The sequence below is a fragment of the Daphnia carinata genome, chromosome 10 (genome assembly GCF_022539665.2).
Source record: "Daphnia carinata strain CSIRO-1 chromosome 10, CSIRO_AGI_Dcar_HiC_V3, whole genome shotgun sequence".
NCBI classification, from domain to species: Eukaryota; Metazoa; Arthropoda; class Branchiopoda; order Diplostraca; family Daphniidae; genus Daphnia; species Daphnia carinata.
This window is the reverse complement of record NC_081340.1, coordinates 3898850-3922962: the sequence shown is the minus strand read 5'-3', so window position 1 is coordinate 3922962 and position 24113 is coordinate 3898850. Positions and strand designations below refer to the sequence as shown.

The 24113-nt window shown below is 44.0% G+C and overlaps 2 protein-coding genes across 10 annotated transcripts; one reads left to right on the top strand and one right to left on the bottom strand.

The window, feature by feature from the left end:
* Window positions 1-1721: 1721 nt before the first annotated feature.
* Window positions 1722-24090, top strand: LOC130700310 (uncharacterized). Of its 9 annotated transcripts, none has more exons than XM_059497399.1 (15): window positions 1722-4588; window positions 5456-5972; window positions 6074-6186; window positions 6303-6376; window positions 14402-14734; window positions 15532-15577; window positions 17874-17995; window positions 18665-19195; window positions 21799-21885; window positions 22102-22269; window positions 22354-22536; window positions 22633-22845; window positions 22922-23041; window positions 23119-23259; window positions 23360-24090. In XM_059497399.1, the coding sequence occupies exons 1-15, from the start codon at window positions 1825-1827 to the stop codon at window positions 23429-23431; spliced, it is 5484 nt and encodes a 1827-aa protein (XP_059353382.1). In that variant the 5' UTR covers window positions 1722-1824; the 3' UTR covers window positions 23432-24090. The 9 variants fall into 9 exon arrangements, with proteins under 9 accessions (XP_059353382.1, XP_059353381.1, XP_059353387.1 ...); XM_059497398.1 differs by having other exon boundaries at window positions 1724-4579; window positions 17853-17995; XM_059497397.1 differs by having other exon boundaries at window positions 1725-4588; window positions 17853-17995.
* LOC130699990 (OV-16 antigen-like) lies at window positions 7987-11870 on the bottom strand. Its single transcript, XM_057522039.2, has 4 exons — window positions 11165-11870; window positions 9816-10012; window positions 8830-8966; window positions 7987-8415 (listed from the first exon to the last, which is right to left on the bottom strand). Exons 1-4 carry the CDS (start codon window positions 11447-11449, stop codon window positions 8105-8107), a joined length of 930 nt encoding a protein of 309 aa, XP_057378022.1. The 5' UTR covers window positions 11450-11870; the 3' UTR covers window positions 7987-8104.
* Window positions 24091-24113: the final 23 nt, after the last annotated feature.

The following is a 24113-nucleotide window of genomic DNA, read 5'->3' as shown; positions in this document are numbered from 1 at the left end:
TTAGTTCTCTTTTTATTTTATTTTTTGTTGGAAATCGATCGGACTTTTGGTGCGGCTGGCCCGGCTTCTTGAGCGCTTGCGCCAATGTTTCCCCTCACCTCCCTTCCCTTTTCGCTCTCTTCCTCTTCACGATTCTTCCTCTCCCCCTCTTGTTCCTTCCTACGTTTTTATTTTTGCTTTCGGCCTTCGCAAGGGAAGACATTTATACGGGGATTGAGTCGAACTGAGACGGCCAAAGTGGTTGCAGCTGTCTGGCATTGACGTCGTCTTCGTCGTCGATGTTGATAGATGGTTGTTTGCTCCAACGTCTTGTTCGTTGCAAAGTGACAAGAAACAGATTCTCACTCTTCCGTTTCTTTGGAACGTGTCATTCTCCTTACTGTTAAGTGTGCAAGTGTTTAATTCTCTCCTCGAGGTGAGTGGGCAAACGCAATTTTATTTCTAAAACGATCGGTCTATTTTTGTTACGTCATTCAATTGGAATGCCAATCAAAATGTTTCTACTGCGAACTCGTGACGTAACAAACCTTGCCCTTTCTTCATTGTTATATTTTCACTTGCGCCCTCCCTATATCTGCCCCACCCCCTTTAATTATTGAGGCACAGGACAGGAAAATTCGGAACCCATTGTTGTTGTAAAAAGAGAATTCTTGACAGCCCCACAGAATAGAATTCGCTTTCCGACAAAACCGAGAGCAGAATTGAAAAAATTGCCGCAGTGGCCATATTTTTTTTTTCCTCACTTCCTTCCTGAATAATGACAGAGTTGAAAAAAAAAATCAAATCAAATAAATACTTGACCGCGTAGGAACGGTTGCTAGGGTGACCTACTGCACCTTTCCCCTCCATTTCTTATTTCCACCATTCCTAGCGTATTTTGTTGTTGTTGCTTAGTCACGGCAATCGCAATAGCGTGTCGGTGGATTTGGCACTTTTGTCGCACAATTGCCAGATCCGGCGGGCTTGGAAAGGATCTCTTATTTTGCAAAAAAAAAAAAAAAAAAAAAAAAGAAAAAAAGCCCCGTTCAGCTTTTGCTTTTTAAATAACGCATAAGTCTTGTAAGGATCGGGGTTTTCACTTTCGAAACACGATAGGCATCTGCGTGACAATAGGATCTCGTTAATGAATCCCCGTCCCTCTTTGAGCGCCATCTTCGAATTGTTTGCCACATCAAGAAAATAAAGAGATGGCTGGGTATTTTGATGTTGATATCCTTAAATCTATCCTTCCTTGACAAACACATCGTCGTGCTCATTGTTGTGTGTAGAGGACATGTCTTGCATCGGGTGCGTATGAACGTAATGCCTCTCTTAAGATGTGGAAGCGATTAGAAGCGATTTAACGATTTCTGAACGGTCTCTCCATCTGTGTGCGTGTGTGCCCTTTTGAAACTTGGGACTTTGGCAGTACCCTACATTATAGAGTAACCCTGCCGAAATGTCAGAAGTTATTAGCGCACTTTTCTCGTTCCGCATGAGAATTGTTATTTCTCCGAAGTTTTGTTCCCGTTTCTTTTTGCAAATCGATACTTAAAATTCTGAACTTTAAACAAATTTATTGCGACGGCAAAAATGGCGCTCATCTATTTTCTAAATGACAAATGTGTTTTTCTCGGAAACCTTACCTTTATACTCTTCTCTTTTCTTTTTGTAAAACAAACATCATAAGTCGAACGTCCAGCAACTCTGGATAAACTTTTTTGATCGCGTCAGTGTATGCGATTTGTTGATTACGTTTTATGCAACCGACAACTGTATAAAAAAAGACCAAGAACCGGCCGCAAACTGGGCGAATTGGCGTGCCATGTGCCACTTGGATCGACCATGGCCGCCGACCATCACATCCAGCAGCATCAAGCTCATCACTCGTCGCAACAGCCAACAGCGTCATCGACAGCGACAATAACGCGCGAAAACAGCCTGGAACGTCTCTTCCCTCGATGTCGCCTCAGATCGCCGCCCGTCGACACGGCCGTCCTCATCGATCTGAGCGATGACAGTGTCGTCCAGACGAGCGCCGCCCTTCCCTTGCATTCCTTCGGCCGACCGACGACCGTGACTCATCCGGACGGCGGTCAATCTGGCAGCGACGCATCGCCGGTCCGACGGGCGCCTTCGCTCAAACTGAACGTCGCAGCCGGCCAGCAACAGCGACGCTATTGTCCGTCGGTCAAGTACAGGACGGAGAGCGCGGAGTTGCGGCGATCGAAATTCCTGCGCCGGCCGCGCACTTTGGATCACAACACGTGGAGCCTTTACGGCGACGTCTACGCCGGAGGCTACGAGCCCAGCTCGGATTCGGAAGACAACGACAGCGATCATTTCGGCTTCCCGTCCAGCAAATCTGGCAACGTTGCACCGGCCCCTTCGTCGTCCGGCTCGTCGTCCAGCTTGAGGAAGTCGAATCCCGCGGCGGCTGTGCGGACCAGCGCCTCTGAATCGCACATCGTCGGCCATTGGAAGAAAGGAGGTCACAATGGCCACCACGCCGAGGCGGCCGGCCATCAGCGACATCCGCGGCGTCGCGGCGTCAAGGAAATTTACGACTTGACACCTACGCTCTCTGCTGGATCGGCTTCCGGTGGTGGTGCGAGTGGCTCGAGCGCTCAGCTCGACCCCACGCGAATGGAAATCGCCGGCGGCCGAGAGATTGTGTCGCTCTCGAGAAGCCGGACGCGAGGATCGCAACGGAAACAGCAAAGGGTTCAATCGATGGTCGATCCGGCGCCCATCGATAGCCCTCCTAACAACAACAACAACAATAACAACAATAACAGTACGCCGTCGAGTAGCAACCGGAGCATCAATCGCTACAGCGGCGAAGTTTACTACGAGGAGAGCATGGGTCGCTACGGCTTTCACGTCGGCGGAGGCAATACCCTTTGGGGTAGTCAGGGCCTGGAGCCCAGTTTCAGCATTTCCAGCAATTTGAATGAGAAACAATATCCTTCTTCCGGCAACGCTGCAGCAGCCGCCGGAATGACTGATGGCGCTGCGGCGAAATCGGACCAGCCATGCACCCAACACCACGGCCTCAAACGGCCGCTCTCGTGGGCTGGTGATGATCCGGCGACGGATCGTCAAATTGCGGAGCAACATCCGCAGCGGGAAGTTCAAGAGTTGGCCAGCGGGTCGAGTCAGGATCGCCAAGGGCCATCGTCTGAGACGAAGCCTTCGGTCACGCTCTCCAACGGCCCATCGAGCGGCATTGAAGATGCGGTCGGCCCTCAAATGCAGGCCGTTCACGGCTACTTGACTGATTTCTACCCGGAAGTGGTGGCGGCCGAGCTGAACGGCACCGATCCATCATCGTCGAGCCCGTTGAATCTGGACAACTACCTGTCGGAACAGTTGAACCAGTTTGCCCAGCAGAAATGCGTCAGGCGGGAGGCCAGCGAAGCGGAAGAGGCGGCGCAGCAGCAGCTGCTATCGCAGTCGCCACCCGCGCAACAACAGCTGACTGTCGCCACCGTCATTGGCGGATTGACTATCGCTCAGTATGAAGGATCACCTCGTCGCTATGGCGTGCGAGCTCATCCGGCCGTTGCGCCCGTCAATGCCAACGGACAGGATGAGTATTCGGATGACTGCGCCAAACCTGCAAACGGACCGATCGTCGGCTTGCCTCCGGCCCGACCTTTGGTTCCAGGCTTTCCCAGGCGGATCACAACCAGCCCTAATCCGGCCCATCCGCAGGCGACGTTTAGCCCGTCGGCTACCAGGCAGACGTTGGTGGATTTAGCCGCAGGGCCGGCGGCCACGTCAACGCCCGTTGCCGCTACACCGGAAGGTTTGACAGCCAATCATTTGTCGTGGCACCTGGAAGACGGCCGCTCATCCGGCGGGCAGGATCAGCACGGAGACGCGATTTCCCTCAACGCCGAAACGGACCTCGGCGAAACGGAGGTCGGATTGCAGATGGGCAAGAGTCGCAATTTCACTCTGTCGCCGGAAACGACCGACTACGACGATTCCGAGCTGGACGTTTACAACGGCGCCGAACTGTCCGCCACGGACATGCCGGCCATGAACGGAAAGCAAACGTCCGGATCGTGTCACATGGAGTCGTTCGACGGGGTGACTGCAGGGGCCGAACATGCGGGCCGCAGGCGCAACAGCAGTAAAAGCCAGAACGGCCTCAAAGGTCAATTTAGTAGCATGCCCATCTTGGAGGACGGCCTGTCGTCGGGTCGCAGCAGCGCCGATGAAGACATCAGCGTCGCTAGCAGTGCCAGCATGACGAGCGCTAGCGACACGGAAGAGGACGCCGTAACGGACCGCATCCCGCTCATGTCGGACCGCCGCATGAAACAGTTGCCTGGCCAGCAGCAACACGCGTTGCACGCGGCCAACAATGGGTGCCGCAATCTGGCGGGTGCCAGTGCGCACCAATCATCGATCACGGCGCTTTCCGGTGCACGTTCGACCAAGAACTCTTCATCGTCTTCGTCTTCATCGACGACGGTGGCTCCGTCTGCTGCTCATCCGCAACAGCATCAAGCGATGTGGTCCAAGAAGTTGTCGTCTGCTCTATCGGATTGCGACCATCACAATCATCAAGAGGCCGCCATACTCCAGGGTTCGTTTCGTAAGTCGTTCCTCTTCGCGCACTCACACGCACAACGAATTTCGGCCTAATTCGATTTTGAAAATTGATTGCAAGTTTTGCCTATCTGTATTTGGTTATTATTATTTTGTGCATTGAGCCGCTTGGCCTTTTTTTTTTTTTTTTTGTTTTCAATTATCCATTTGTGGACTCTGTTGCGTTACATCGTGTTTATTTTGTTTTTCTAATTTTTTTTTTTTGCTTCCTTTTTTTTTTTTTTTTTTTTTTTTTTTTTGATTGACTTTGTTTTCTCCCATTTGGTTTGTTATACTGATTGGAGATGATTTATTTTCTTCGCTTTCCTTTTTTTTATATCTTTTGTTCATTTGTTTTGTTGATTCCACCGCAATCCCTCGGCGTAGCGCTTCATTATCCGCCCTTGGAAAAATAGCGGATATCATTTCGGAGCCTTCTGATTTACTTGCGATGCCTTTCTCATTCGGTTACGCTTCCTCTTCTTTTATTTTTTCCTTTCTATGTTGTTGGATTATCGTTGGCCGAACGAGAAGAGAACGGGGGGAGGCCTTGCGTGGCCGACCTCAATCTCGTTCGACTCCCCTCTTTAGTTGACTGGGTGCTGGCACCCGTCTTTGGCACATCGCTTGATATGATTTTCGTTGTCTTTGATTCTTGATTTAGCTTTCTCATTTACGTTTGATTCGCTTACGGATGGCAGTAATCGATACGGACGCATGTATATCTCTTGTTATCGTCCTCGTATATTTTTCGCCGTGATTTCGTTATTATCGCCATCCTCTTTCGCCCGCTATATCCATAAAAAAAGAAAAGGAATTCAATCGTTATTAATTATGACACGTAATAAAAAAAAAACGAAATTATTATTGACAGGAGCACGGGATGCCACGCCTCCTCCGCCGGCCCCGCTCGCCCATCGGCCACCGGGTTCGACTACTCAACAACACGCTGTGCAGACGGCCGCCTCTACATCGCCGACGCTGAACAACGTCAAGTCGTTCGCGGCCGCTGCGGCCGTTACCTCCGTTGGAGCGCAGAACCGCGCCAACAGTCACGCTAGCCCGCTCAGGCTCAGTCCCGGACCGGATACGCCTTCCATCACGTCCGGTGGCGCAGGTGGTAGCAGTAGTAGTAGCAGCAGCAGTTGCAGCAGTAGTGGTGGTGGTGGTAGCAGTTGTAGTAGCGGTGTCGGTTCATCTGCCGGCAAAATGCAGAACGTTGGCAACCAACAGCCGAAAATGGTTGGCCCTTCGGGCGATATGAGTTTGCACGAACTCGGCGACGCGCTCGATCACGGCCGGATGAGGAAAGCCAATTCGGTGCCGCCCCCGGCTGCTGTTGCGGCCATACAGTCACCCCTGTCTCGTTCGCCGCCCGTCTGGGTGCCCAGGTAGGGCAAACTATTTCATTAACGTAGGGAGTGGGGGTTGGGGGAGTACGGAGTGAAATTGGATTTAATCATTTTTTTTTTTTTTTTTTGAATAATTGCAGACAAAGCAGCGATTATTGGGCCAAAAATTCGCCATCATCGACGTCGCCCAGATCTAGATGCAAACTGGGCGGACCTGGAACTGGCATGCATCCGGACGGCGGCAAACTCAACGGTAAACATCAAATTGAATCATCTTATTTTGCAACAAACCTTGAATTTATTTATTTCATTTTTTTTTTTTTTTTTTAAATAAAATTTTACACGAAATATTGAAATTGACGGGCAAAGTAGAAGATGACGACGAACGGGAAACGGACCAGCTGTTACGTGATCCCGACGACCAGGGTTTCTTTGACGAACACGTAAGTTCATTCTTTGCTTTTTCTTTAAACATCACGAGGCTCTTTTCATCTACTCCTCCGCGTTCTTCATCTCCCCCGCCCCCATCCTTGTGACAACAATATTCCATTGTACATATACAGTATGATCCATCCATTTCGGCAGCTGCTTTCGCGTCCGCAAGGCTCGTCAGCAAAGTAAGGGAGAAAAAAAAAAAGAGAAATGAATCGTTCATAAGAAACAGATTTTGCTTTTCGGCCGATGATCCATTATGACGTCAATGCGTTTGTGGAATCGACTTTTTTTTTTTTTTTTTTTTTTTTTTTACTATCGAACCGGATGTCTTCTCGTCGTAGCTTTTTCTTTCTCCTCTTTAAACGTGAATTATTATTATTATTTTTTTTTTTTTACTGTCCACACCAAAGGCCCCATTTTGAAAATGAAGAGAAATGAGAGGGAGCGCCAGCACACGTCTATTGCTTTCTCTCCTGCTGCACAAAATGATGTGCGTGTATATAATCCCATCCGCCCCTTCCGCGCATCCATCGTTTCCCTCTCCCCCTTTTTCAAGGCAAGTCAGTTGCGCTCACTTTTTCTTTTTTGTTTTCGGGAGGATTACGCTATACGCAAGATCAAATAAGGAATCAACCTGGAGCTTTTCACGATGTGCTCTTATTTTATTTTTAGGGGGGAGGGTTCTTTATTTTATTTTATTTTTTTTTAAAGAAAGGGACGTGTTTCCTTGTTGACGCTACAGCTTGTGTCTATAACATGGGCTCTCCTTTTTCGTTCCCGACGAACTTTTCCTTCCTTTTTCCATCCGCGAGTTCTCTATGCGTTTCACATCGATTCGGTCAGCGAGCGTTGCCCTATCTGAGGTACGAAATGAGATATGCACAATTGTGAGAGGTTGCGGTTCGTGAAAACGCGGGACGTTATCGATGAGGGATATATTTTTTTTTTTTTTTATTTCTTTCTTTCAATATCTTGCTCAAACTGGTACCCTCCCCTTGTTTGTGTGGGGTGTTCGCAATCTATAAAAAAAAAAAATCGATGAAAGACAACTTTCTTCACTATGGACTGGTGGTTAGTTTCATATTGAAATTGCTGCAAGGTTTTGATTCATTGTTTTGCCGACCGAAAAGCTGAAACGCTTTTTCTTTTGACGAAGCTAATCATTTCTTTTTGTTTTTTCTTTTTTTTTTTGCAATCTCTCTTTTATTTTATTGGGATTTGTCGATAGTTTTTGGGGCGTTTATCACGTTCAGTGTTGGCCGCGTATAAGTCACGTTGCTATAACGGTCGGGACTTTGCGGGGAAACAAAAGTGGCATTCTTTTTTTTTTTTTTTTTTTTATTATTTAATATGATTTCCTTTATGCCTTTCCCCTATCCGACAAATGCGCAACGAAATTTAGGACTTTGCGTTTTGCTCCCTCGCTATCCTCTACGATTTATTGCGCGCCGGATTTACAGACTGATCCGCCAGGTTTCTGGATCATAAAAATCCGTGGGGTTTCGAACGCAGCGGACCCAAGTCCCCCATATTTCCGTTGTTGTTATTTTCATTTTTTTTTTTTTTTTATAAGGGAGCTAATCATCGTGACACACAGTGTATTGATTTTTGCTTTTTTCTTTGAAAAATTGTCTTTATATCGTTTTGCTCTATGACGTTAGAAAATGGGGCGGCGAGCTAAATTGTGAATGCGAACGGAACAAATTAAAAAAAAAACAAAAAAAACAAACACAAAATCAAGAGAGACGCTGTTGGATGTGGATGAGACTTTGTCTCCTCAAGAGACACTGCTCGATGGCCAGCGGGACGGAAGAGTCGAACTCGGTCGTGAAGTAGTTGATGGCCATCGGCTCGCCGAGCCGGTGGATTTTGGCGAATTTTCTGGCGCTGAAACGGGCCCGGGCGGCCCAGTCGCAGGACTCGGCGTGTGGAAGGGCCGCCGTGTTGATGATGGATCCATTCGGCTGCTTGTGAGCCAGAAAGATGAAGCGATGCTGTCCGCCCTTGTGCGACGGCAATGGGCCAAGGTATTCTGCCAGCACATCTCCTACGCACGTCACCCAACGCAAAGAAAAGAAACGGCAAGTGTTTACGCTTTGTCCTACCGGGATTACCACACACCCATTATCAGGCTAGGAAACAAGAGCGAAGGAAGAAACGAATGACGAGCATAAGAGAAAGAATGAAAGGGGGGGGGGGAGGTGTATCGATTTTTATATATTTTTTGTTCCGTGTCAGCTGGATGGCGGAACTCGAACGAAAGAATTGGGGGAGATTGGAAATCAATGAGAATGAAAGACTCTGCTACGGGACGTATAGATCTTTTTGCTGGGCGTGTACGAGTAACATAAAGAAGAAACGTCGTGTTACGTTCGAGTATGTTGAATGAAGATGTTAGAAAAAAAAAATAGGAAGGGGGGAAAGAAAGTCTTTTTTTTTGTGTGTGTGTGTTTATACGGACCTCGTTCGATATCTTCGTCAGGGATGTTGACCACTAGCCAGTGTAGGAACTCGGAGTAGATGCTGTTGTTTTGACTAGGCACGTCCGGATCGATGGCCATCAGCGTGAAGAGTCCTCCGCTACCGTTTGTCGGGAAACTTGTTGTGTTTTCGGCAAACATAAAGAGGATAAAAGTTTACTTTAAGTGGCACTCACGTAATCGGCTGCGCAACGACATTTCATTTCCACATTCTTTCAGTATTTTATTTTCTTTTTTTCAAAAACAAACGGTGTTGATTTTGTTTAAAAATTTGTTGAAACTCTCACATTCCATTTGCCGCCTACGTGAATTCCCGAAAATCTGAACGTTAAAGATAATTGCATTTCGTTTAATGCGCTCGCTTGTATCTACCGTTTTCTTTGAACACTTGAAAAAAAACTAAACGCATGAACGCTCCCCTCCCCCCCCCTCACGGACGATGTTGCCGGCCGTGAACGAGCAGCAACCCCTCCGTACAGAGTCCCCTAATGGATAGTAGGGGGGGTAGGCCTTGAGTGATTGGCTCCCCATTTCCAAATTGCATTTGCCTTATTTTATTTTATTTTTTTTTTTATATCATCCGTGTTTTTCTGAATAGGCCATTCAAAACTTGTGGCTCTTGCACGCATTTATTCCTATCTCCCCCTCCCCCCCCCAGCCGGCCATCCAAAACTCCCCCTGAATTTGGGGGCTGTACACGTGTCGTGCCGAGTAACCATCAAAGTGATTCCAAAACAGAACTGTTGTAGCTCGAGTAGCCTCTTTTGACTCTCTTGACGTTTGACTGTTGCACGCGGAACGGACTCGCACACACGCAAAAAGGCGCGTACAATAACAAACGGTAACTAACGAAGCGCGTACACCTTACTCCCGAACATGGACGGGCAAGGTTAGCGGGAATGGCAAGAGGGGATCGAATAAGATAAACTGCCGTTTGTGTGTGTTTAGCAAAAGAGGTCTTACTCACTTGATTTGATGCGGCTGCATTTGGGTCTGACGTGGAACGAGTTGATTGCCCATATGAACGCAGGCGTGTTCGGCGTAGTCAACGTTCACGATGTAGGGCGGGACGGTATCGACGATCTGTCCGAGAACGCCGTGACGTCGCAGATCGTCCGTCATCATCTGACGCCACTCTTCATCTGATATCTCCTCCGCTTGAACCTGTTTTTTTATTTTATTTTTTTTTTTTTAACGATTTCAAAGAAAATAATTCATTTATTTTCAATCTATTCAAATTTTGTTTTTGGGAAAAAGGTTTTAACCCCGTCATTCGAATCTCCTCCCTTTTTTCTTTCCTTCTTTTCTCCGCACGTCACTTTCACCGGATCTGTGACACACTTCAACTTTCACTATGACTGGTGAAAGTGAATATTTCTCTGCACATAAAAACAGACCGGGGGACCCTCTCTTTCTCTCTCTCTCTCTCTCTCTCCCCAAATAAGGCAGCCCGAAAGGGTCAAACACGGAGATTGTCTTTACTGCGTTTTCTCCTTTTTTTTTTTTTTTTTTTTTGTTTTTTTTATTGACCGCAGGTTACGTTAGGTTTACCTAGAATGATCGCTTTATTATAGACCGCCGTTTGTTGCCCTCGCGTGGAAAGTTTTTTCGCATGTCTACCCGCGATCGAGATGTGCACGTACACACGCAGTCCCCGTCTTTTTTTTTTTGCCCGTAAGGGGAGGGGGGGGGCGGGGGTTTAAAGTATCTACGCAATCAATTGGCTGGGCGATCCAGAATTTATCCGTCTTTTATTCGAACATTTCTTCGGGGGGAAAAATGGCGTCGGGAAGAAGCGAACGAGGATGAACGACTCTATTGTTTTTAAGTGCGGATACTGTCGCATGGGGAGGGGGGGGGGAGTTGGAGCTTACAGCTCCGCACTTGTCCAACAAAAGCTTCGGTGGATCGCTAACGGACATTGATGAATTTATTTCTATCCGCTATCTCCAGCGGTAAGGGGTAGAAAAAAGACTCTGAACATACGTCACTGACAATAGTCTTGTCTTTTTTTATTATTCCCTCCCCTTTCTTTTTTTTTTTGCCTTTTAAATCAAGGCAAAGTGAGGATTGGCATTTCACGGGGCTTAACGTCAGTCCATTTCCCGGCTTTCGTGAATAAAATTTTGCAAAGAAAATCAAAGCCCTGCGAAACAATGTGATCCGCTTGTTTGTTTGTTTTTTTTCAAAAAAACTAGGACTGCCATAGGGTTTTTTTTTTTCAAATATGCAAAAGAACTTTGGAAAATAGAAAGTCAATCGACGAAAAGCTAGACATGTCTCGGGATTGTGAAAAACAAAAAGAGAATTGCTTACGCTGAAAGGCAAATTGAATTGCTCGGGTTCCCACGGGGAAGAAGCGTGCTGGACGCGGCCAACCTGGTCGGCCGGTAGCGCCGGCTCTGACGTCGGCAAAGAATGCGCACTCTGCTCCGTTGAATGAGGCGGTCGATGAGATGAAGTCGAGAGAGCGATGAACGCCAGCGAACTGTGATTCAATCTCTGCGGAAGCGGCGACGTCGACGACGAGCCAATCAAGTTGAGCGCCACCAAGGCGACAATCACCATCGTCACGTTGTCCATCTTTCTCGACACGATCATCTTTAGCTTTCTTCTTTCTTTCTTTTTTTTTTTAAACGAAGCGAAGAAAAGTGTCGTCGAAAGAACAAAGCGATAACGTCCCCCTTACGCTCACATAAGAGATCACACAACACACTGATTACATCAAGTCGCTAAGCATAAAAAAAAAAAAGGGGGCCGCGATGTCTTTAGGTACGACTGATGAAATTGGGTAAGCGTTTTCCAGCTCTTCTTTTTTAGAAGAGCGTCACTTCGCGTCGTTTGATGATTATTTTTTTTTTAAGTGCGACCGAAATTGCTGCGAAAAAAACAAACAAAAACAAACAGACGGGCGCTGTGTTTTAGCCCTTTGAAAGTCACGCCCGAACGATTTGTAGACTCTGAATAGGTTTGCTGCAATGAAGCTCGAGAGCGCACGACAGACTGTGACTGCCAGTCTCAGTGTTCCACGAGACTCTACGGCTCGTCGTTAGTGTTTTTTTTTTTTCTTATCCCGTCTCTTTTTTTTTTTTTTTTTTGGCCCACCGATGCGAGTGAAAGTGGGACCCGTGACGATATTTCTCTAGGTCCTCCTTTTCTATGTTCTTTTTTCGTCTTCTTCGATAGTTTGTTTTTGTTTTTGTATTTTCCCTATTTTTTTTTTTTTTTTTTGTTGGACCTTGTCGTTGATTTCCGGGTCACCTTTTTTGGATTGTGTATTTTTTGAAATTTTTTTTTTTGTCTCAGGTAAAGTTGACGTTAGAGGGGGCGACAGGTGATGCAACAGCTGATTTTGATTTAAAAGGAAACCGGTCCAGTAGTGGCTTGTTTTTCTACTAGTCCTTTATTTTCGTTATTGTATTTCGGATGAGGGGAAGCAGGGTTTTTTTTTTTTCTTTTTCGTTCCCATACAACGCCCCCCGTTGAGAATGAAACAAAAAGATAGATGTGTATAGCGGTGACGTGTTATCGTCATCATCCACCTTTTCTCTTTTTTTTTTTTTTTTTTTACTCCGTCCCTTTTCCAGTCTCATTTCGTATGATTTCTACGTAGACAGGGAGGAAGAGAGAGAGAGCTTTCATTCGTTAGTAAAGTTTTCTCTCATTCTGACACACAAAGAAAACAAACAAAAAAAAAAATAGCTGCAAATGTATTAGCGGTGCTATTGTACCCCAATGGCGCGCTCGTTTTTTTTTTTTTTTGAAATTTAAAATTCCACACGTGACCGCAATTTGATTTCTTGTTCAACGATCACAACAGCATGCCTCTCTCTAGTATACATTGACGCTTGGTTGACTATCTGGAATCACCTAGTGCGTGTGTTATCGATGCGCCCGATTTTTTTTTTTTTTTTTTTGCCCGTTCCCGTTCAATCAGTACCGTCCGTGTTCCAAGGGTTAGATACTCGACCTGAAATTCAGTACAATGGTTTTTTTTTTTTAAATAGAATTTTTTTTTTTTTTTTTATCTTTGAATCATTGAGCGGCACGTACGAACATCGCGAACGAAAATGCGCAGTGTGATATTTGTGGAAAGTATTTCACGTAAGGAGCGTGTCCCGATTTTGTCTTTTTTTTTTTTTTTTTTCGTGAAGAAAAGGACTTGATTTTCTTTTCTTCGTTTTCTATTCCATCTTTCGCATCCCTATTCGGGACTGTGTGTCTTTGCGACTTGATTCCAATACATAATAATGGTGTTGTTTAGCCTTTATTCGGCTGAACGATCCGTTGTCATGACGATGCGCGTCAACGACGTCATTATATACAAAAAAAAAACGAGAACCGCCTGCTTTCCAATCTGCTGCAATTCAAGGTTTTTTTTTTTTTTTTCATGGTTGCGGTTTTGTTGGTATTAAACTCCTATTTATTTTTTTATCTCACTTGTGGACACGCCCTTCGAAAAAAAAAAAAAAATATAACTGCAAATCAACTGGAACCATCTGGCTGCCACGCACCTGCGTCCTATTTGCCTTTTATTTTCCCCTCACAACGTCTGCGCATCCTCTTTTATTTTTTTTCAAAATGTTTTCAAGTGCGGGCAGAGCTTGTGTGTGTGTAGAATACTGGAAATGTATCAACCCCTCGACGACACGCACACTTTACTGCTCAATGTAATGCGCTAGTATTGCGAACGGAGTTCGCGGCTGGGGAAACAGCCTTGTGTTGTTTGTTAATATTGCAGATGTTGCACGACGAGCGCACGCCAAAGCCTCGATCATGATTCTAACTGTAAGTGTGCGACCTCTTTTTTTTTCACTCTTTTTATTTTCACGGATCCATTTGCTGTATCCATTTCTTGGCAACACAACCGGGGGTCTAGATCGTTCGTGTTAGTAGGCCTATTTTTTGTTGTTTTTGTTTTAGTATTTTCTGTTATCGCCCTCTTTTTTTATTTAGATTCTCATTTGAGCTATTTTTTTCTTTTCTTTTTGTTGCGAATTGATGGCCGGCTGTCGACAGCGACTTTCCCCCGTGACGATGTCGAGGCGTGTCGTGCGGATCCTTTTTCTTTTTTCCTGTTTTTGTGTGCGGGCTCTCCTTTACGAACTGTCAACAGGCTTAACGAGAGTGTGATCTGAAAAATATGATAGCGAAAACGAGAAAGACAAAGAATCAACGACCAAAAACAAGGATATTTTTTTTTTTTTTTTTCAAAAGAAGAGCTCATTAAAAACATGGAAGGATATCTTCCTCCCTTCTTCGTTGCGTTATCTCGCATCTCGAGCTGGAGCATTTTGCAGTTAATGCGCGTTCGATCCCATTCTCCACCGTGTTTGTTCGTCGTAACAACAGACGAAAGCCCTTTTTTGGGGGGGGGGGGGGGTTTAAGATGGCGGAAATTGTTTTTTATCATCCGTGCTGTGATGGAATTGTCTATTGGATATGCAACGATGTTTATCTCTACATATCCATCTTGACGTGTTGCGTCTCTCTTCTTCTGTCTTCCTTTTGTTCGGCTACGTGAAAAAAAAAAAATAAAAAACGAAATTAAAGGCGCGCCCACCCGTTGCTTCTGATGTCGGTCGAGCCCATCCGGCGACGCGGATCGGGCCGACGTTGCCGACGTCTTCGTCGCCGCCCACCCCATCGTCGTTGCGATCGGCTTCGACGGCGTCGTCTTCGACACGGTCGTCGCCGCAGCAACAGCAGCAGGTGCCGCCGAATCATCCGCCGACGATGTCGGTGGCTGCCGCCGCTACGGCAGCGCTGGCCAACGGGACGGCGTTGAGTCCATCGTCTTCCAGCGGAGGCCCACCGCCGCCTTCTCGCCAATCCGAACCCAAGGATCTCAAGTATCGAGAAACGACGCCGTCAGCCAAGAAGAAGGTCAACATCATTCCAGTCCTGCATGCACGCGTGCAATCAGCCGCTTCCATCCCTCGATCCAGCTGCATCATTTTCGATTTTATTCCATTTTTTTTTTTTTTTTTTTTTTTTTTATCCTTTCCTCTTTCGTTTTTTTAATGGCCCGTCTGAGACGGCTGGAGAGCATGCGGATTAGCCCAGCAGTCACTATTGCACGCTCGTTATCTTGAGTTTGTTGCGTATTTTGTGTTGATTCAATCTGACAATCAGATGGGCGAGAGCATAAAAGCAGCTCGAGTTGAGGCTTGGCTTGGTCGTACAACACGCGTCGTCTCGGTGGAGCATTTCCAGCCGGGCAGAAACAATCAGCGTCATGATGACGGGCGCCGCTCTGAATCTTCTAGCGAAATGAAAGAAATGGTTTTTATTTATTTTGTTTAAACGAAAAAAATTTTTTTTTTTTTTTTTAAATCGCATGCGACGTTTCCCAGTCCGTTTTTTTTTTTTTTTTTTTTAGATTTCATTTTATTTCACATTATTTATTCACGTTATTATTTCTTACGGCGGAACAACCGCGAAAACCGCCATACATATTTTTTTTTTGTCTTGCTATTTATGCATGGCGTGCCCCATTTGTTATAATGTGCATAACACTGGTACGTTATGCAGTAGCCCTTGACGTCGAATGATATTCGTTTTTTTTTTTCAAATTTATAATCCATTTAATTTATTACATATTTTGTGTGTGTGAGTGTGTTGTTGGGTGTGTATCCCTTTGCAAATCTCTTAACATAAATTTGTTGTTTCTTTCTTGACAGGATGACAACTCGAGCCAGAGCAAGAAGAAGGGAAGGAGCAAAGAAGGTAACGTAACTTATTTCTCTCATCATAGAACGTAGACAGTGTCGAAGAAACTAAGATGCAAATAGAGACATACATTATAGGAGTAGAAAGAGGAATTACAAGTTGGGTTTTTATTTTATTTTTTTTTTTTTAATTTATTTTTTTTTTTGTGACAACATTTTTCGCTTCCTTTGCACCATTTTTCCACTTGGCAAGCGTGCAAACGAAACAAAACACCAGACACAATCCAAAAAGAAAAAGCTAAAACAAATTTATTTGTATAGATACATAGGAAGTTCTCTTTCTTTGTTTGGTTCTTCTTTTCTCTCCTCTCGTATTGGGCATCGTGGTCGATATCATTTGACTGCATCGTCGACTTGATTTTCGTTTCATTTCTCTAGCACACCAGTCGTCACATTATTATTCGAGGTTTTTTTTTTTTGCGTTAAAGCTCGTTTTTATTTAGCCATTTGAAATGCAGCCGAAAATTATTTTCGCATTGTGCTTGCCTCGCTAATTCATACGGGGGTATGATCGCCATCGAGATCAAACTGGTTTGTTTTCTAATTCGGGGAAGAAAATATGGGGAAGAAACGAGGCCATTGAACCAGTTTTTGCAGTTATGTTTTTACAATTTTCTATTGTGCCCGCTTTCATTCTTAATTCCTCTTCTATTTCGTTCTCTTCGTTTTCTTCACATTTCTTTTTTCTTAAGTCATTACGTTGATTGAATGCCACAGTACCGAACATCGCACTGTAGTAGAACGAAGGCCATACGCCAGCGAAAGCTATTTTCAAACATGATTACCATTATCATTATTTACACTTGTTTTATTTTATGTTTTTTTTTTTTTTTATGTTTAACTGTATGGCTTGTATACGATTTTAATTAGAGCGTTAAGTATGCGAATCTCGTCCCGGATTTTCCCACGTTTCGCTAGCCGTTTTCTCATTGGCTAAGAGCGGCCAGGGAACCTAGTAGTATTGATTCGTTCGGTAATTAGACAAATCTAATTTTACACAGTCACACCCGCTTTATATATTTTTTTTTAAAGCAGAAACCTCAGTAAAAAAAAAAAAAAAAAAGAACGTGAGGTATTTACTCGCCACAAAGTTATCGGCTTTTTAATTCCACGCCCAACGACTAATGAAGCTGACTTAATTTCCTTTTAGAAAAAAAAAAAGCGAAATTATGTGGCACTTTTTTTTTCATTAATGGCGTGTCTTTCGCGAGATAAATTCGATCGTGTATATGCACACGTTCACGTCATTTTCGCTTCGCTAGACCTTTTGCAATAGAAGATGCACATTGCAATTGAACACAAGGAAGCGCTAGACTTTTGAAATCGTTTGAAACGTTTGATTTTTGAAATGTATTTTCTATCTTTTTTTTTTTTTTTTTACATTTGAAAAATCGAAATCAAAAATTCAAACAAACCCAACAAAAAAAAAAAAACATTTCACGCTGACGATGGGGGTACATCCTGTTCTTCTCCTTCTTCCCATGCGTTTGTCGGTGAGCATAAACACATCCATCAATTTTTTTTTTTTTGCCCGTTTTGCCCGTAGACTTTTTTACAAGTCGTCACTTTTAGATCTTGTAGTTTGTTTCTTTCTATCTCCCTTCTTTTTTTTTTTTTTTTTTATTCATTACCAATTTTAAATGGTGAATTAAAAATGCTACTATTCGTGTGCTAAATGCGGAAGTTTAAGAAGGAAACAAACTGCCTGCCGTGTCCGTCCAATTTGTACAAATTCAATACGAACGCGCTCCTTTTCCGCAGGAACGGTGTATGCTGCTTGCATTTCATCTGCATATCTTTTTTTTAAAGCCTGCTAATTGATAATCGTGTCAAGCATGAAACTTTGAAAACCCCATAAAAATCCCCCATTTTATTTTAGTATGAGAGCTCGATATGTTTAGCGCGTGATTAAAACCCGAAATGAGTCGAATTTAAACTCATCATTTTCATTTTTCTAAACTTAAGCATTTATTCTGCATGGCATTTAAAATTGTTTTTTTTTTCTTCCTACCTTGATAGTTTTATTATTTCATTTGATTTGTTATGTTTCTTTGTTTTTGGTTGACGTGATCTTTGTGTTTCGGCTTCAGGATGGCGAATTCGATTGCGAACAATGGGGACTGTTCCATTTAAACTCTGATTGGAATCATGTTTAAACTAATTATTATTCCTTTTTTTTTTTTTTTTTTTTTTTTTTTTTTTTTTTCCTCCTATCTTTTCAATCTCGTTATCGGATGGGTCTTCGTCGCTGTTGCTTTCCTCCGTCCGGATAGTCATGGTTCACGAACCTGCAGTCCTCATCGAAGGAGTCCTGTTCCGTGCCAACTACTTGGGCTCGACGCAGATCGTCTGCGAGGGGCAACCGACCAAATATACTCGCATGATGCAAGCGGAAGAAGCCGTTTCGCGTATCAAGGTAATATCCACAATTTTCTTTATCCTCTCTTTTCTTCATTCTGAAATTAACAAAACATTTTTCATAGAATTAGAGAGTAGATTTAACGCACACTAACGCTCGCGTACACACAAACATAAAACACATCAGCAGTTAAAGATACGCAGATACACACACACACATACACACATAAACGCAGGCCGAGATGTTAATAATTCGATTAATTATTTTTTTTTTTTTTTTTACAAAAAACCAACCGCGCTCATTTCCCTGGAACAGTTCCCTTTTCGTAACACTCTCCGCTGGGCATTGGCTATTCAGGTCCCTGTTTTATATATTGCGTAGGATAGAATAAGGAAGCGAAAATGAACGATTTTGTCCGTTTTCTTTGCGTCTGACTTCTTGTGACTGGAACTGTGTGTTCTTCGTAGTAGTTCAATACCTAGATGCGGATGGAGCAACACAATCTTTTGAATGCTTTTAATCGAACGTAGAGAAAAACATGTTCTTTGGTGGTCTGCTCTCCTTTGTTCGATTCATTTTTTTTTTTCCCCTAAAGAATTACATTTTCTTATTATTAATTGTTGATGGACGTGGATCGCTAGTGCAGGATTGCCATTCTCTTAGTTTCTTTTCGGGAGGGCTGGGCTATGTTTACATGATGGAATATGTCGATCATGCGTCCGACAGGATCAAGATATTGGACAAGAAGGTGGCGAAACAGCCAGCGATTCGTCACCGGCGTCCATTTCTCTGGACGAAGAAGAACTCGAGACGGACGCTGTCGCTGCTGACGAATCGATGGCGCTCTATCTCGACGATACGCAACCGGAATCGAGCGCCGACGTATCCATCAGCAGTACGAGGATACACGTCAATCCTGGCAGCGAGACGGCCGTTACGTCTCGCTCGTCTTGCGATTTGAACGCCAACGTTTCCTCGTCTTCTGCCCAGGGATCGGCCGTCATGACGCCTCCATTGCACAGCCCTCGGGCGGAAGAGCGTTTTTACGAAGAAGATCACGACGAGGAGCAGCTGGACGAGGAGGAGGACGATGCACCTTGCATTTCGTCTAAAGTGATACACGGATGTAGCTTCCGATTACTCTACCACGGATCCTCCGAAATTGACGAACTCCAACCGGATAGTTCAGTCGCGCCCGGCTGCTGGAAGTACCGCACTAAGAAAAGCATGGTCGAAGAAGCCGTGCTCAAACTGAAGGTCGGTCACCGTTCCACATTGCAAAAGAGAATGACGGGGGAGGAAGGAAAAAGGAAGAAAAGAAAAGAGAATTTACTCTTGATGATCAAAGTTGAAGTAAACCTGAAGAGCATTCGGTTAAACGACCGTAGGAAAAGCAAAAACAAAACAAAACAAAAAATGGGAAGAGAGGAGACAGTGTTCTTCCCATGTTTAACTAGCACGTTCACGCCATATTTGATGATGTTGCTGTTGTCGCTTCTTCCTCTCTTTCTTTCGCTATTTGCATGGCTCTCACTTGGCCAACGCTTTTTCTTAAAACCTACGATATTGTCCCGTGATATTGTGTGTTTTGCACTCGGCTAAAAGCTCGTCGTGAAAAAAGAAATGTGACTTGCTCATCATTTTCCCTCTTTTTTTTCTTTTTTTTTCCCCTAGCTTTCTTTTTTTTATGTCGATAGTGTTGGGGCGTTGCCCAATTCGAAAGAAAAAAAAAAAAACGGGCGCGGTCCAAAACTTGCTGGGCTGCAACTGCCTTTCAGTGACAATAGGGAGGCGAGGATGTCGAGTGGGGCGGGCAAAAGAATCGTCGAGTGTCCTGTATAGGGCGTCAAGGCTCATTACCAGCCCATTTTTTTTTTTGTTTGTTTTTTTTCGACGCGCTGACCCGATTCTTCGGGCCCATATCTCTTGCAGATGAATCCTCGTGAACAGCATAGCACACCCTTCTAAATATTCTCGTCCCGCCTTTCGATGGTAATCAAGACACACATACTTGTACTATATTATGTATGTGATACACACACACACACACACACACAGACAGACTCTATTCGCTATATATGGATGTGTGCGGATATTATACTTTCGTTGTATAATTCATGGAGATCCTTCGTCGCCCCCTTTAGTAACTCGGGATTCTTGACGATCTGCCCCTCTGGCATCGACAAAAAGGGATCAGATGAAAAGCAAGTTCTTAAGCCTCTTGCCGGGATTTAAATGCCCCCTTTTTTTTTCTTTCTGTTCCGTCCGCCTTCTCGTGAAGAGAGGATTTATGGCGATATTTAAGGTGTTTCTTTTTTATCATCTCTTTGATTCACTCTTTTATATTCGACGTGAACACGCCAAAGTGAATTGGAATATTATTTGCCCATAAGCCAGTTCCAGTCGGAGAGTTTGTTTACCATTGTCTGTGAGGGGTTGGCTTTTTCTCGTGTGTTGCGATATACCTCACTGTGTACTCTTTTCTTTCACTTGTTTTGGCTTGGGAAGATCACGCTGAATTGCCCTGTGTTTGCGAATGTCGTTAACAATTGTGTTTTTTGTTTTTTGTGTGTGTGTGTTGTGCGGGCACCCGCCTTTCCTGTTTGCCTTTCTCTTCACCGTACACTTGAATCGGTTCCGCCTTCCAGCTCGTTGCCGCTCCCGCGATAGATTTCCACACACACAAAGTCCCATCTGCAACAGGGTAGAACGATAGCACACACACATACACGCGTTGACGCGGCGACAATAAGAAAACTGAACTCTTTTTTTTTTTTATTGATTGATAACAATTCACATTTGGTTTCCACCACGCCATCAGAAAGCGCTGAGCCACGGAAATAGTAACATCACACGCTACACAACATTTTTTTTTAGAACGTTTCAAATATAAGCGAAAAGAATGAACGTTAATTTTTTGCCGATGTATATTTTTTTTTTTTTTTTTTTTTTTTTTTTTTTAATTCTCCTATCATTTTTTCTATTTATTTATTTTATTATTCTTTCTCTCCCTTTCTTGCTTGCCCTGTCGTGCGGTAATGGTCTTGTTTGCTAGGCCCTGGTGAGTCCATTATCTCCTCTCTTATCTCTTGATGTCGTTCTTGTTGTCTCGTTCGTGTTGTTATTATCGTCTCTAACTGTTGTCCTGCAAAAAAAAAAAAGAAAATGGCGTTCTCCCCCCCCCCCAAAAAAAAAAAAAAGTAATATGAAAAAAGGCAAAGCCTCGTCTCTATCCACAAATCTACGTCGACGCCATTTTCATGTGGAACAGTTTGAAATCATTCTTCGTCTTTGCTGACAGAGACATAGCACTGCTTTGCTCCTCTCCACGGTCTCACTCGACATGTGTGCTCTATTGATTCAGTCGAGACGTGAATGCACATGAAGCTTTTCTTTTTTTTTTTTTCTTCATTACTCAAAAGAAAACCTAATTTTGTTAGTATATATATATATATATATATATATATGTATGTATTTGGAAAAGGGGGGAGGTGGGCTTTCAATGGATCCGGGCTATCTCTTGAGCGTTGACAAAAGAAAACAAGAGGATGGAAAGAGCAAAGCAGTAAGATGTGAGACGTTCTAGGAGAAAAGAAACATATCCTTTGGTTATCGATGAACGACGTTTTGTGGATATAGACGAGAGATTTCTTTTTTTTTTTTTTTTTTTTTTTTTTTTTTTTTTTGTGGATTAGTTTATCGACAGCCGATATTAATTTCCGATGCGCTCTGCTCGTCGAGAAAGAGAGAGAAAGAGAACCGGAAGAAGAATGCCATCGTACCGATATTGAATGAAATCTTTTTTTTTCTCTTTTTCATAACTTTCTGTTTGGCTGCTGGGGCAAATGATGGAAATGAAGGCACCGGAAGGAGAAACGCAACCGACGACCGAAGTGGACCTCTTCATTTCGACGGAGAAAATCATGGTCCTCAATACGGAATTGAAAGTCAGTTTTTGCATAATATGAAAAAAGAAAACAAATTTTTTGTTTGTTTTTTTTTTCAATGAAGATTTTTCTCATTGTGCATTCCTTTGACGTGTGTGCATTTCCTATCCCTACGTGCCTTTGCTAACAAACGAGGGGGGGACGACTTGGATATTCTAAATTGATGTCGTATTTTTTTTTTTTTTTTTTGGATCTATCTCCTCCACTGCTATCCAGGAAATTATGATGGATCACGCCTTGCGGACCATTTCCTACATTGCTGATATTGGGGACCTGGTGGTGTTGATGGCCAGAAGGCGAATGATCACTCAGGACGGTGAAGATTCTAGCAACAAGATTGCAAAAACGCCGAAAATGGTCTGCCATGTCTTCGAGAGTGAGGAGGTAAACTCGTTTCGTATTCAATTAAACTTGGCAAACGTCATTCATTTCTTTGTCTATTATTATTTTTTTTTTAATCATCTATAGGCCCAGTTTATTGCCCAGTCTATCGGCCAGGCCTTTCAAGTTGCCTATATGGAATTCCTCAAAGCCAATGGCATCGAAGATCAGAGTTTCGTACGTGAAATGGATTACCAGGAAGTCTTGAACTCTCAGGAGATATTCGGAGACGAACTGCAAATGTTTGCCAAGAAAGAACTGCAGAAGGAGGTATTCGCGTGGAACATGCGCTTGTTGACCGACCACACTGCATCAGTGGTTTTTACGAGGCTTCGGGGTCCAATTGTCTTATTATTATTTTTTTAGGTTATCGTACCGAAAGCTCGTAACGAGATCCTGGGAGTTGTGATCGTCGAGTCGGGATGGGGGTCGATGCTCCCGACTGTTGTCATAGCCAATCTGGCGCCGGCTGGAGCGGCTGCCCGATGCGGCCAGCTCAATATCGGCGACCAGATCATTGCCATTAACGGCATCAGCCTTGTGGGGCTGCCTCTCTCCACCTGCCAGACTTATATCAAAGTATTTTGGCTCTTATCTTGTAATTTTGAAACATCATACGAAATAGTATTGATCACCTTTCGCTTTTATTCTCCAGAACGCCAAGTCCGCAACGGTGGTGAAATTGACGGTGGTTCCTTGTCCCCCCGTGGTCGAAGTAAAAATCAAACGACCAGACACCAAGTACCAATTAGGTTTCAGCGTCCAGAATGGAGTGGTTAGTTTGGCGAAGATCATGTGGCATTTTCAGAGTTTTTTTTAACGAGCTTCTAAACTCATATTTATAAACGCCAGATTTGCAGCCTTCTCCGAGGAGGGATCGCCGAGCGTGGTGGAGTACGCGTCGGCCACCGGATCATTGAAATTAACGGGCAAAGTGTCGTTGCCGTACCTCACGAACGCATTGTTGGTCTTTTGGCCACTTCCGTTGGAGAGGTAAAACAATCGAGCGTGTTTGCTTTTGCTCCAAACAATGTGTTCGTGAGTGGAGTCAATCAAATTCCTAATGTCGCTCGGTTTTTTTTTTGGTGTTTAGATCAACATGAAGACGATGCCCACCTCCATGTTTCGCCTTTTGATTGGCCAGGAAACTCCTGTCTACATCTGATAGTCACAGAAACTTTGTTTGTAATGCTTATGTTTTGTTTTGACTCGCCAGGAGCTATTCGCGGTCGTTCGCATCTCCTGAGTCTTCGTCAACATCTTTTGATACTTTGGCAATCGTGGAAACGAAACAGAAATGGAAAACAAAAAAAAGCAAAAACTTCATTTGTGTATCTGAGTACCAGTGTTCTGCGGAATGACCGTGGTAAACACTTTGTTCAAAAGTATTACGGTATACCCAGAAACAGTTTGTTGACGTTGATCTAAACAAAGAAAGACAACGGTCATTTGGTTTCAATACCGACAAGCAGAGAAAAAAATTGTTTAATCCACGTCTAATTATTATTATTTTTTTTTTGAAACACCCCCAACTTAACTTTAGGTTTCGATCTAGTCTCCAGTGGTTTCCCGATTGCTGTATGCTCGTTTTTTTTTTTTTTTACATTCTTTTCTTATTTGTTATAATTAAATTTCCTCTCCAAGTCATTTGAAACGGGAAGGAAGAGTGAAGAAGCAAAGCTGGTATTCTTTTTTATTTTTCACAAACCATATCTCATATCAACCGCGCTTTGCTATCGAGATGTCAGCTTTCTGTATTATGTGTGTTTGTTGGCTTCCTAGTGTACAGTGTCGCCGACAAATACAAACGTAATGGCCATTGAACGCACGTCGCCCGTCTCATCAAC

Bases quoted from the DNA above. Each gene is read 5' to 3' on its own strand.
- LOC130700310 (XM_059497397.1), top strand. From the start codon at position 1,825: ATGGCCGCCGACCATCACATCCAGCAGCATCAAGCTCATCACTCGTCG. The intron at 5,973-6,073 runs GTAGGGCAAACT...GAATAATTGCAG, and splicing joins CCGCCCGTCTGGGTGCCCAG to ACAAAGCAGCGATTATTGGG. The intron at 15,578-17,852 runs GTAACGTAACTT...CCGTCCGGATAG, and splicing joins GAAGGGAAGGAGCAAAGAAG to TCATGGTTCACGAACCTGCA.
- LOC130699990 (XM_057522039.2), bottom strand. From the start codon at position 11,449: ATGATCGTGTCGAGAAAGATGGACAACGTGACGATGGTGATTGTCGCC. The intron at 8,967-9,815 runs GTGAGTAAGACC...AAACACAACAAG, and splicing joins ATGCAGCCGCATCAAATCAA to TTTCCCGACAAACGGTAGCG. The intron at 8,416-8,829 runs GTCCGTATAAAC...TGACGTGCGTAG, and splicing joins TGACGAAGATATCGAACGAG to GAGATGTGCTGGCAGAATAC.